The sequence below is a fragment of the Podarcis pityusensis genome (genome assembly GCF_964106645.2).
Source record: "Podarcis pityusensis genome assembly, chromosome: 13".
In the NCBI taxonomy this organism is placed as follows: Eukaryota; Metazoa; Chordata; class Lepidosauria; order Squamata; family Lacertidae; genus Podarcis; species Podarcis pityusensis.
In genome coordinates, this window is record NC_138038.1 from 1,222,584 (window position 1) to 1,236,413 (window position 13,830).

At 47.1% G+C, this 13,830-nt stretch overlaps 2 protein-coding genes across 8 annotated transcripts in view; one reads left to right on the forward strand and one right to left on the reverse strand.

Moving 5' to 3' along the window:
* FOXN4 (forkhead box N4) overlaps positions 1-13,830 on the reverse strand; it is a 65,979-nt gene that overhangs the window by 41,937 nt on the left and 10,212 nt on the right. The window lies entirely within an intron of this gene.
* Positions 11,666-13,830, forward strand: part of MYO1H (myosin IH) — a 77,221-nt gene continuing 75,056 nt past the window's right edge. Inside the window, exon 1 of the mRNA XM_080979180.1 lies at positions 11,666-11,947. Coding sequence (XP_080835306.1) covers positions 11,822-11,947 — 126 coding nt within the window. The 5' untranslated portion in view covers positions 11,666-11,821. The remainder of the gene's footprint in view (positions 11,948-13,830) is intronic.

Below are 13,830 nucleotides of genomic sequence, written 5' to 3' on the forward strand. Positions count from 1 at the left end.
GTTGGAGGTCCAGCTAGCGCTGCAGACGGCGAGGCTCGAGGAGAGGAGGGCTCAAGATGCAGAGAAGGGGAAAACCACCCCGCTCGCCAGAAAGTTGCCAGGATTGGTACAGAAGTTTGGGGGGGAGCCCAAGGACTATCATGCCTTTAGGACAGAGATGCAATATGCCCTTAATCTGCAGTTTGATGACTTTCCCGACGAGGAATCGCGGGTGGCTTTTGTGATTGGGCATCTCAAAAAGGGGGCGAAAGACTGGGTGAGGCCCCTGATGGCAACGAATAATGACATCCTGAAAGACACGAGGAAGTTTTTTCGTGCCATGGATCTGATGTTTTCCAGCGATATTGAGCAGGGAGTGGTACGCAGACAGTTAATGGCGTGCAAACAGGGGAGCCGATCTGTTCGTGAGTACTGGACTGAGTTTACCATGTTGATCCATAAATTGGGGTGGGATCTATCGGCGGAACCCATTCAAATGCTCTTTGAAGAAGGGCTTTCTTCGGCTGTGAAAGACGAACTTTCCCGGGGGCCCAGGGCGGAGTCTATGGACCAGCTGACCAAATCAGCGCTGACCATAGGAGCGCGCCAAGAGGCGAGAGCCTTGGAGAGGCGGGAAGGGAAGGGGGAACGTTGGAGGGAGCTTCGCATTCCAGAGATTCCAGAGCCACCGTTCCCGCCGGGAGAGCCGATGGAAATTGGAACAGCGCGCGCGCGCGCAGTTTCAAAGCCCAGTGAAGAGCGGAAGAAGGAGGGGAAGGGCGCCAAGAAATGTTATCTCTGCCAACAGCCAGGTCATTTTGCCAGAGTCTGCCCCCAAAGAAAGGAATGGCAAGGAATGGCGGGAGCTGTTGGGGAGAGGGAGGAAAAGGTACCGGAGCAAGTAAAAGCCAACGCCTGGCTGCCACCGTCAGGGGACAGCAGCCAGGCCAAAGAGCAGTGAAAGTGCCCACGCCGGAACCTCCTAAACCCGCCCTAGTGATAGAGGTGTTACTAGAGCTGCCTAACGGACACCCACTAAAGATAAAGGCGCTATTGGACTCAGGCAGCTCCTGCAATTTCATGAGTAAGGAGTTTGCTGCTGAGCACCAGATACAGACTATCCCTTTAAGTAACCCTTTGCAGGTGACCACGATCGATGGAAGGGAGCTGCTGGGAGGAGAAGTCAGCCAGCAGACCGTCCCAATGATAATGAGGGTAGCAAGACACACTGAGCTAATAGCGTTTAATGTGGCTACCTTGGGAGGAGCTCCCATTATTTTGGGGATGAGCTGGCTAGCGTTACATGATCCGCTAGTGGGCTGGCATCAGAGAGTGGTCTCCTTTGGGTCAGCACATTGTCTAGAACACTGCAAAGAGCGGGAGGCTCAAGGAGGGGCCAGAGCCACTCTAGCAGGGACGGAAGTAACGGAGAAGGGGAAGGTTCCCCAACAATACGCCGACCTGAGCAACGTCTTCAGCGAGAGGGAGGCAGACAAACTACCCCCACATAGACCCTTTGACTGTCAAATCAATTTACTCCCTGGGGCACAGCTCCCTGTAGGCAAGCTGTACGCCATGTCAGACAGAGAGATGCAGGAGCTAAGGGAGTTCATTGACAAGAACCTGAAGAGAGGGTTCATCAGAGAGTCCAGGGCGGTGGGGGGCAGCCCAGTGTTTTTTGTGGATAAAAAAAACACGGACAAACCTAGACTTGTAGTGGACTTCAGGGCCTTAAATGCAGTGTCAGAACCAGTGACTTTCCCGATGCCCAGAATTGATGACATTTTGACAAGGGTCAGGAAGGGAAAGATTTTTACTAAACTGGACCTGAGGGGGGCGTACAACCTGATACGAATAAGGAAGGGGGATGAATGGAAAACCACCATGTTCACCCCTTTGGGGGCATTTGAATATTTAGTTATGCCCTTCGGCTTACAAGCAGGCTCCGCGTGCTTTCAATCGTTTATGAATCACGTCCTGGGGCCTTTGCTTTACAAGAATTGTGTGGCCTTCTTAGATGACGTGTTAGTATATTCAGAGAATGAGGAGCAGCATGTAAAAGACGTCAGGGAAGTGTTGGGCAGACTGCAAGCCAATCAGCTGTGGGTGAAGCTAGAGAAGTGTCAGTTTCATGCCAAGGAGGTGGAATTCCTGGGGTACCGCTTGTCGGACAAGGGATTGGCCATGGATCCTGGCAAGGTCCAAGCGGTACTGGAATGGAAAACACCGAAAACAAGGAAGGATGTGCAAAGATTCCTTGGATTTGGAAACTTCTATCGGAAGTTCATCAGAAATTTTGCCCACTTGACGGCGCCCATTACGGACTGTCTCAGCAGTAAGAGGAAATTCGTTTGGACAGCGGAGGCGGAGCGAGCTTTTGAGGAGCTGAAAAGGGCGTTCGCTTCGGAAGAACAGCTCCTGCATGTGGATTTACAAAAACCGATGCGAGTGGAAACGGACGCATCAGACCGGGCTGTGGGGGCGGTGCTTCTGCAGCCTGGCAAGGAGGAGTCGGAGTGGAGACCGTGTGCCTTTTTTTCGCGAAAGCTGAACAAATCTGAGAGGAACTACACGGTGTATGACCGAGAACTACTAGCCATTCATGAAGCGTTCAGGAGATGGAGGCATTTATTAATTGGGGCACAACATAAGGTGCAAGTGTGCACGGACCACAAGAACTTAGAGTATTGGAGAACGGCACGAGTGCTCAACCAACGGCAAGTGAGATGGGCCCAGGAGTTCTCCAAATTCCACTTTGAAATTTGTTATGTGCCAGGTCCAGAAAATGTTAGGGCGGACGCTCTCTCACGCAAACCTGAATATTTGGAAGGGGAGGGGGCACCCGAAGAGAGACATGTCATCCCAGAGGACCGCTGGGTGTGTGGGGCGGCATTGGTGGGGCAAAGAGAACTGGTAGAGGAAACAGAGAATGATGAATACGCCCAGAATAAGCTCAGAGGTCTTAGGGGTGAGGGAGAGGAACCAGGGGGTTTCGAGGAAAGAAATGGAGCTTTGTATTACAAAGGGGCACTGTATATCCCTGAAGGAGACTTAAGGGGGAGGGTACTCAAGCAGTTGCACGACAGCCCCACGGCGGGGCATTTTGGACAACACAAAACCATGTGGTTGGTCACCAGGGAATTTTGGTGGCCTAAGGTGAGGGAAGATGTACGGGAGTATGTAAGAGGGTGCGAGCAATGCCAGCGAGCCAAAGGGGAGAGGCGGGCGCCGGCGGGGCTATTAGAACCCTTACCAACCCCAGAACAACCTTGGGAGGCAGTGTCGATAGATTTTATGACTGATCTGCCGAAGTCCAAGGGGAAAACAGCCATCATGGTGGTGGTAGACCTACTAACAAAGATGTGCCACTTTGTAGCCTGCTCGCATGCAGTCACGGCGGAAGAGACAGCGAAGTTATTTGTAGAACACATTTTTAGGTTGCACGGGGTGCCATTGAGGGTGGTCTCAGACCGAGGAAAACAATTTACTTCCAGGTTCTGGAGGAAGCTCATGAGCTTACTGCAGGTGGAGGTCAACTTTTCGACTGCCCGGCACCCTGAAACCAACGGGCAGGCGGAAAGAGCAAACGGTGTCCTCCAGCAATACCTGAGGTGTTATGTCAATGACAGAGAGAATGACTGGGTAGAAAAGTTGGCGCTGGCGGAATTTGCCTACAACAATGCCGAGAATGTGTCCACAGGGATGAGCCCCTTCTTGGCTAATTATGGGTGTCATCCCAGGGCTTTCCCAGGGGGAGAAGGGGAGAGATGGAGCATCCCGGCAGCCGAGCATTTTGTAGAAGAAATGGAAGCAATCCATCGTCAGCTCCAACTCAACTTAGAAAGGGCGAAGGAAGAATACAAGAGGCAGGCAGACAAGAACCGAAGGGAAGGTGAAACCATAAGGGTGGGAGATAGGGTGTGGCTGTCAACCCAAGGGTTGCCGTTCAAAGGAGGTTGTAAGAAATTAAGACCCAGGAGATTGGGTCCCTTTGAGGTCATTCAACAGGTCAACCCAGTGGCTTTCAGGCTCCGGTTACCCAACCACATGAAACTGCACCCAGTATTTCACAGGTCGTTACTGTCACCGTATGAGGGGGGACGAGAAGGGATAGCCACTCGGGGACCGGTCATAGAAGAAAGGGAATGCAGCAGCCATGTGGCAGAAATCCTCGACGCCAGGTGGAAGGGGGATCAGGTGGAGTATTTGGTAGCGTGGGAAGGAGAACCGGAGTCAGAAAACACTTGGGTAATGGCAGAAGATATCAATGACGAGGTATTGATAGAAACGTTCCATCAAAGGTTCCCAAGGAAACCTCAGCCTGTGGAGAGGTTCCGGAGGGAATACTTTGGGACCACCGATGAGGAGGAGGAGTTGGAAGGATTCCCGGACTCGGAAGGGGAAGGGGAGATGGACTCTGAGGAGGAGGAGTACTTCGAGACCAGGAACCGCAACAGGTGGAGAGAAGTGTTCGGGACATCGGAAGATGAAGGAAGTTCATTCCGGGGTTTTGCCTCCTCACCGCCCGTAGAGGAGGGGGCGGGAGGGGGTGAAGGGGGCCCTGGAGGGGAGGTGGATGTCAGGGAACTGCCATCGGAAGGAAGGGAGGTGAAAGGGCTCACACAGGTTGGGAGAGACTCAGCAGCTGAAGAGGGAACCAGTAGGGGGAGAGGAGGTGAGCTGAGGGAAAGTGAGCTGGAGGGATGGCTCAGAGACACTTCCAGCGAAAACAGTGGGGAGGTTTCAGGACCTCCTGTAGGGACACCCACTCCTCGCCGGAAACTGTCACGCAGAGAGTCCAGAAGACGTGTTTCCGTTAAGGAGCTTTTATGTTGGAAGCGATTCCGAAAGCAACCACTGTCGGAATCTGCCAGCGACTGACGGAGCCATGTTTAAGGGGCTCCGTTACAGACAGAGGTTTGCAAACTTGACCAAACTCTGAGGGACTTGGATTTTACACACAAGCAGCTCATCGTCCCATCACAAATTTCTTCCAATCTTCTTCCACCGACTCTTCTCCCTGGTCTCGGATTCTGCCAGTCATTTCCGCCAGTTCCATATAGTCCATCACCTTCATCTGCCATTCTTCCAGAGTGGGTAAATCTTGTGTCTTCCAATACTTTGCAATAAGTATTCTTGCTGCTGTTGTGGCATACATAAAGTTCTGTCCTTCTTTGGCACCAATTGGCCGACTATGCCCAGGAGAAAGGCCTCTGGTTTCTTCAGGAAGGTATATTTATATACCTTTTTCATTTCATTATAGATCATCTCCCAGAAAGCCTTAATCCTTGGGCATGTCCACCAAAGGTGAAAGAATGTACCTTCAGTTTCTTTACATTTCCAGCATTTATTATCGGGCAAGTGGTAGATTTTTGCAAGCTTGACTGGTGTCATGTACCACCTGTATATCATTTTCATAATATTCTCTCTTAAGGCATTACATGCCGTAAACTTCATACCTGTGGTCCATAACTGTTCCCAGTCAGCCATCATTATGTTATGTCCAACATCTTGTGCCCATTTAATCATAGCAGATTTCACCGTTTCATCCTGAGTATTCCATTTCAACAGCAAGTTATACATCTTTGACAAAATCTTAGTTTTAGGGTCTAACAGTTCTGTTTCTAATTTTGATTTTTCCACCTGGAAGCCAATTTTCTTGTCCAAATTGTATGCCTCCATTATCTGATAGTAATGAAGCCAATCTCGCACTTTGTTTTTTAGTTTCTCAAAACTCTGCAGTTTCAATCTATCTCCCTCTTGTTCCAGAATTTCCCAATATTTCGGCCATTTGGCCTCCATATTGAGCTTCTTCTGAGCTTTCGCTTCCATCGGTGACAGCCACCTTGGGGTTTTATTTTCAAGTAGGTCCTTATATCTTATCCAAACATTAAACAATGCTTTCCTGACAATATGATTTTTAAATGCTTTATGTGCTTTGACCTTATCATACCACAAATATGCATGCCATCCAAATACATTATTAAAACCTTCTAAGTCCAAAATGTCTGTGTTTTCAAGAAGCAGCCATTCTTTCAGCCAGCAAAAAGCTGCTGATTCATAATAAAGTTTAAGGTCTGGCAGGGCAAATGCACCTCTTTCCTTTGCGTCCGTTAGTATTTTAAATTTTATTCTAGGCTTCTTGCCCTGCCAGACAAATCTAGAAATATCTTTCTGCCACTTCTTGAAGCAATCCATTTTATCCAAAATTTGCAATGTTTGAAACAGAAACAACATTCTGGGCAATACATTCATTTTTATCGCAGCAATACGGCCTAGCAGTGAAAGCTTCAAATTTGACCAAATTTCTAAGTCTTTTTTCACTTCAGTCCAGCATTTTTCATAGTTGTCTTTAAATAGATTCCCATTTTTAGCTGTCATGTTAATCCCCAAGTATTTGACTTTCTTAACCACTGTTAAACCTGTCTCATTCTGAAACCTCTCTCTCTCAATTGGTGTTAAATTTTTCTCTAAGACCTTTGTTTTTACCGTATTTTTCGCACCATAGGATGCACTTTTTCCCTCCTAAAAAGCAAGGGGAAATGTCTGTGCGTCCTATGGAGCGAATGCAGGGGGGGGAGGCAGGCGGGAAAAGCCCCCAAGAGCCGCACACAAGCTCCGTGCGCTCTTGCGGGCTTTTCCACAGGAGGGAGAAGGGACTGACTGGCCACATCAGTCCATTCTCCCACCTCCCAGAAAAGCCAGGAGAAGCCGCGATCTCTTTAAAGGGGTTGTGCGGCTTCTGCGGGCTTTTGGGAGAGGGGGGGAATCCCCCCCACGTCCCAGGAAAGCCAGGAAAAGCCGTGCAGCCCTTTTAAAGTGAGTGCGGCTTCTGCCGGTTTTGCGGGAGGTGGGGGAATTCCCCCACCTCCCAGAAAAGCCAGGAGAAGCCGCAATCTCTTTAAAGGGGTTGCCCGGCTTCTGCGGGCTTTTGCGAGAGGTGAGGGAATCCCCTCACCTCCCAGGAAAGCCAGGAGAAGCCGTGCAGCCCTTTTAAAGTGCGTGCGGCTTCTGCCAGTTTTGCGGGAGGTGGGGGAATTCCCCCACTTCCCAGAAAAGCCAGGAGAAGCCGTGATCTCTTTAAACGGGTTGCGCGGCTTCTGCGGGCTTTTGGGAGAGGTGAGGGAATCCCCCCCACCTCCCAGGAAAGCCAGGAGAAGCCGTGCAGCCCTTTTAAAGTGTGCGCGGCTTCTGCCAGTTTTGCGGGAGGTGGGGGAATTCCCTCACTTCCCAGAAAAGCCAGGAGAAGCCGGCAAGGAGAGGCTGCACGGGGCTATGGATTCTTTAGCCCCACGCAGCCTCTCCCTGCCGGAGGGGTTGCGCACAGCTATGGAGCAAGCCACGGCAGCGAGCGGGATGGATCCCGCTCGCTGTTTTGGCTTCCCCTTTAGCCCCGTGCAGCCTCTCCTTGCCGGGAGACGCTGCGCAGGGCTTCTCCTGGCTTTCCTGGGAGGTGGTTGGATTCCCTCACCTCTCCCAAAAGCCCGCAGAAGCCGTGCAGCCCTTTTAAAGTGCGTGCGGCTTCTGCCAGTTTTGCGGGAGGTGGGGGAATTCCCACACTTCCCAGAAAAGCCAGGAGAAGCCGTGATCTCTTTAAAGGGGTTGCGGGCTTTTGGGAGAGGTGAGGGAATCCCCCCCACCTCCCAGGAAAGCCAGGAGAAGCCGTGCAGCCGTTTTAAAGTGCGCGCGGCTTCTGCGGGCTTTTGGGAGAGGTGAGGAAATACAACCACCTCCCAGGAAAGCCAGGAGAAGCCCTGCGCAGCGTCTCCCGGCAAGGAGAGGCTGCACAGGGCTAAAGGGGAAGCCAAAACAGCGAGCGGGATCCATCCCGCTCGCTGCCTTGGCTTGCTCCATAGCTGCGCGCAACCCCTCCGGCAGGGAGAGGTTGTGCGCAGCCTGTACGCTGCTCTTTGGGGCTGGGGGGGGGAAGATTTTTTTTCTTGATTTCCCCCCCTAAAAACTGGGTGCGCCCTATGGTCCGGTGCGCCCTATGGTGCGAAAAATACGGTAACTTATTCAGTTTAAATCCTGCAACCTGACCAAATTCTTGAATCAGTTCCAAAACCCTTTTAGTACTAGTACTCCTGTAATGTCAATACTAAGTCATCTGCAAATGCTCTCAATTTGTACTGTTTAGCTCCGACTTGTATACCTTTAACCAATTGGTCCCTTCTAATCATATTCAGCAGGACCTCCAGGACCGATATAAAAAGCAATGGGGAGATTGGGCAACCTTGTCGTGTCCCTTTTTCTATCTTGAATTCCTCCGTCACCACGTTATTTACAATTAATTTAGCCTTTTGTTCTGAATAAATTGCACTTATACCGTTTTCAAAGCCTTGGCCTACCCCCATCCCCTGTAGGTTCTTCTTCATGAAACTCCAATAAATGTTGTCAAAAGCTTTCTCCGCGTCCACAAATATCAAAACTGCCTTAGTATTTATATTCACTTGTAATTTTTCCAAAATATTAATTATATTTCTCATATTATCAGACAAGTGTCTACCCGGGAGAAAGCCTGCTTGATCTTTATGAATCTCTTCCACTAACACTTTTTTTAGTCTTTTAGCCAAAATGTCTGCAAAGATTTTATAATCCACATTGAGCAGTGATATGGGGCGGTAGTTCTTAAGCTGCGTCTTTTCAGTCTCTGTTTTCGGTACAAGTGTAATATACGCTTCTTTCCACGACTCTGGTGCCCTTTTTTTTTATACATATATATGATATTTATTGGGGAAAATTTTTTTTTTAAAGTTACAAAAGAAAACAGAGTAGAAAAAGAGAAAAACAAGCCACTTCCAACAATACAAATACAAATTCAAAATAGGAGAAGAAAGAAAAAACAAACAAAAAAAAATACACCACAAACATTTAAAAACAAATCCATTATTCTCAACTCCTCAACTGTCATTACCTTCTTTCTTTGACCTCCTCCTCCTCCCTTTTTTTGTATCCTGGTTGTTAATTGTCACAGCAAATCCTTTCCATATTTCATAATATTCTGTCATTACATTACCTTAAACTATTTTAATCTTATCTTACTATAGAAAACCTTGAAACTTAAAACTTAAATCTTATTTTTACCAACTTCTCATAACCATAATATTCTTACATAATTCTTTAAACATTTTTACTAAAGCCAAGTAATTTCATTCCAACATTTTTCTAACATTCATCAATTTTATAAAACAGTCCTAGTAATAAAAAAAAGAAATAAAAACAAATCCAATCTTCATCCAGCGTCCCTTCCTCCTGGTCCTGGGTTTTGTCAGTCCTTATTATCCCATTGATCTAGCGCATTAACCTGGTAACCTTATATCCGAGGCCCTTAAGTCTCTTCCATGTCCCTTCCGCAGCTCTTCTTCATATTTGTAACTATATTTTCCCTTGTCTCCTGCTCGTTTCACTCGTGGGAACTCCAGCTTCGCAATATTTTTGACCCTTCTCGACAGATCAGCCCCTTTTCCATAATCAACACTAATTTCCATGTGGTATTTAAAAACATGTTTCAAAATCCCTCCAAAATTGAGAGCCCCCACCATCCCAAACATCTCACTGCCCATTGCCAGACTTGAAAAGTCCAAACATCCCTGCATAGGGGGGTCTATCCAACCCCCCATTTCCAAACCAAACCAAACTTTTTCTTTCCAAATCTGGCTTTTTCCAAGTTCATTTGTCAAATCCGAAAGCTCATATTCCTGTTGGGCCTGTTCTGTCGGGGCACACTCCTGATTTAATTCCTGGGTGGGCTCCACCTATTTTCCCGCTGCCTGTTCAAAATTTCCCACTGCCTGTTCAAAGTTTCTAATCGAATCAGCCATCAAATTCGTCTTCTCATGTAGCTGTTCCAGTAGGGCATTTGTTTTATAGAAAGCACACAACAGAGCTTCTGAATACATTGTCCTGCAAGGTCAGATGTCTTTCCCCACGATTCAAGAAGGACATTGACAAACTGGAACATGTCCAGAGGAGGGCAACCAAAATGGTCAAAGGCCTGGAAACGATGCCTTATGAGGAACGGCTAAGAGAGCTGGGCATGTTTAGCCTGGAGAAGAGGAGGTTAAGGGGTGATATGATAGCCATGTTCAAATATATAAAAGGATGTCACATAGAGGAGGGAGAAAGGTTGTTTTCTGCTGCTCCAGAGAAGCGGACACGGAGCAATGGATCCAAACTACAAGAAAGAAGATTCCACCTAAACATTAGGAAGAACTTCCTGACAGTTCCACAGTGGAATTTGCTGCCAAGGAGTGTGGTGGAGTCTCCTTCTTTGGAGGTCTTTAAGCAGAGGCTTGACAACCATATGTCAGGAGTGCTCTGATGGTGTTTCCTGCTTGGCAGGGGGTTGGACTCGATGGCCCTTGTGGTCTCTTCCAACTCTATGATTCTATGATTCTATGATTGTAATCTGTAACAGCTGCCAGCTCCCCGGAGTTGGTTACAGTTTCACAGTCTCCCTCTAGGGGGAAAACTTCTATTTGATCTTTCTTTTATAGACAAGTCTAGCAACAGAGTTTCCCTTTTCAGATATTTTGTCAATATTTGTTCCTTTAAGGTGCGAAAGGAAACAATGGAATCACTATGTTTCTCTTCTTTTAGCTATCTGTCAAAAGCGTTTGTCTCTGGTCAATGAGCTTCAAACGTCAGTCCTGACACCCCGCTCCAGGATCAGGACGGTGGAAAGTTACTTTACTTTAAACTCACTTCTGCAGGTTTAAACAGTCCGAAAAAGATCCCCCTTCTTCTCCTGCTGCCGAAGGGGGGTTCAACAATTTTAAATGATGAAAGCCAATCCTTTAGAGGCGAATTTCTGAGCTCTAGTTTACGTTGTCTTTGCTTTATTCTGTCTACAAAGAAACGGAAGGCTGACTTCCTGTTTAGACCTTCCCATTTCAGTACCAAAATGAAGTAAATTTTTAAGTCCAATTCCTTTCTGCTCGCCAGTCCTTATTTGAAGTCCAATTGTTCAAAGTTTAAGTACTCACGGGTGCTTATTTTAGAAGCCAAATTGTCTCTGGTGCCCTTTTCCCACCCCTTATTTCGTTACAGACTTCCTTTAAGGGTTGTACTAACCATTCTTTTAAGGATCTATAGTATCTAGAAGTCAGTCCGTCCGGTCCTGGAGATTTACCTAGTTGCATATTCTGAATGGCACCTTCTACCTCCTGTTCAGTTATTTTATAGTTCAACATTAATTTATTTTCTTGAGAGATTTTTTGTAATCCATTTGTTTTCAAAAATCGGTCTACGTCAATTTCTTTCTGTGACCCTTGTGTATATAGTTGTTTAAAGTACCTCTGGAAACAGTTTCTAATCTCAACTGGGTTCTGTATGTTCCTTTCTTCCACTTCTAAATTTGTAACAGTATTTAGTTTTTGTCTCTTTTTCATTTGCCAAGCCAACAATTTCCCACCTTTATTAGCCAACTCAAATGTCTTTTGTCTCATTTGTTTAATTTTCCATTCTTGCATCACACTGTTGACTAGATTGGTAACTAGCTCTTTGTAAAATAAATATCCATTTCCCATCTCTCGTGAGCTGCAGCAGGCTAAATCCTTCCCAGGCTTGATGGCTGATCAAGTATGCAGGATTAAAATGCAACAAGCAGGTGCATTTATCTGCCTGAATCCTTAACAGTGCAATAACACCCCACTTATTGCTTGTAATATTTAGAATTAATGAATGCGGCCTTGAATAATTGATGGCTGTTTTAGCACAAGCAAGAATTCAATTAAATTCGAACAAGAGACATCCAGGCATGTGGTAAGGAATTCCTCTTTCCATTTTGTCTGACTGCAACAATGCCGTTCCGATCTGGTCATTTAAGACAACTGGCAATGGAATGGGTGTGCAAGACGGAGGGGCACGGCACGTATCAGATTGCTCAAAAGTCATTCATCATGTCAGAGCAAGGCAGGAATCCGAACTCCTGGAAAGAATAACGGGTCGGAGATCTCTCTGCATGGAGGTAGGATGGCATGGAGCTGAACACAGGCTGTAAAACGCAATAGGAATAATTAGAGCATTTGCCAGAAAAATGCTGCAGGTTCCAGAATGGCGCTTGGCCCATCGCCCTAAAGGGAGCATGGCAGAAAACAGGATGAGGCGTGGGGTCTGAAGCACTTTCCTTAGGCATCTGGCTTCTAAGAACCCCAGCCTCCCAAGAGCAAAAGTACAACCAGCGAAGCCTTAGAATGGGGGCTCTGTGTCCAGGCGAGGGGCTGGGAGAGAGGCAGCTATAGGCACTTGTGGTGGGCATGTCCGAAGGTGGCAGATTGGGGGGAACAAGTGTTTAATGAGCAAGTGTTTAAAGTGTCAACAAGTATTTTACTCAGGGTTTAATGAAATAGAGCTAGTGCTGTGTAGCGGTTAGACTAGAGTGTCAGACTAAAACCTGGCAGGGACCAGGGTTCAAATCCTCACTTGGCCATGAAGCTCACTGGGTAGCCTTTGGGGCCAGTCAATGCTTCTAGGCCTGACCTACCTTGCAGGGTTGTTGTGGGGATTAAATTGAGGAAAGGGGAAGCCATCTAGATAGTAATGAATTAAGTAAAATTACTCAACAGCATGTCGCAAAGTCTGCAGCCCTTGCATTACTGAATCTGTATTTAAATGAGAATCAGGACTAGGTGGATAAACCACTAACTGGGATTTCTCTTAGTGGCAGCATAAATGGTTATAGCTGCATTCCGGAATGACTTAAAAGGTGCAACCCTGAATCCCTGGTACAAAAGAGGATAGCCTCTTGCCCTTATGGGAAGATTGATCCACAAGTTAAGACCAGCTAGAGGAACAAAGCACAAAAGGACACCTTGGCGGGAGAAAGGGGGAGCTTTATTTTGTTCAGAAATTCTCCAGAAAACCAAAGACCAGTCCCAAAGGTTTACATTAACTTGTGGATCACTTAATAAGAATGTGTTTTACAGATGTATACTGCTGTTAGTTGTTTATGTGTGGGAATACAGGTTTTCATAATGTCTTTTGGGGGGCCTCCAAGAAAATAAAAATCAAATACATAAAAAACAGGGGTTCCCAACATGTGCCCATGGGCATTGCAAATCTCTGATAAATCATCCCCCTTGGAGCCCAACAAGGCACCCTGCCTCTTCCACTTATTTTTTAAATTTCTCTTTTAAAAAACAATTTGGGCTCATTGTTGAGGTGTTGCTGTTGTATGATTTTAGGGGGGTTGTTTGCAGGTAGAGGTTATCTTTTGAGGGAAACCCTCCTCAGCTTCTCATTTTTGTAGTCATCTGTTTAGTTCTATACATTGGTTTGCAAATGTTTTAAAAAATATTCCTCATGAACTTCACTAGCACTTTAGTGCAGTTTTCTCCTGCAATTTTGCCTACTATACACATCTTTGCAAAACAGTTCCTCCTCCTATAATTTTTGTATGTTATCTTCACTTATATATGCATTTACACCATGTGTGCCCTTTACACTGGCTTACTAGCAGTACATGTGAAAAGAATATTGGGGTCTTAGTGGACCACAAGCTGAACATGAGTCAACCATGTGAGGAAGCAGCAAAAAAAGCTAATGCTATTCTAGGCTGCAGCAACAGAAGTCTAGTGTCTAGACCAAGGGAAGTCATAGTCCCACTCTATTCCAGACCACACCTGGAACACTGTGTCCAGTTCTGGGCACCACAATGTAAGAAGGATGTTGACAAGCTGGATGGTGTGCAGAGGAGGGCAAGCAAGAGGATCAAGGGATCAACCAAGCCTTATGAGTAGCAGTGGAGCAAGCCGATCGGGTGCCTGGGGCGGTGTGCGTGCCCTGTGCCTGAAGGCGGAACCAGCTGCCCACGGGGGCGGGGCCAGCTGGGGCTCCGTGGGGCCTCCGAGG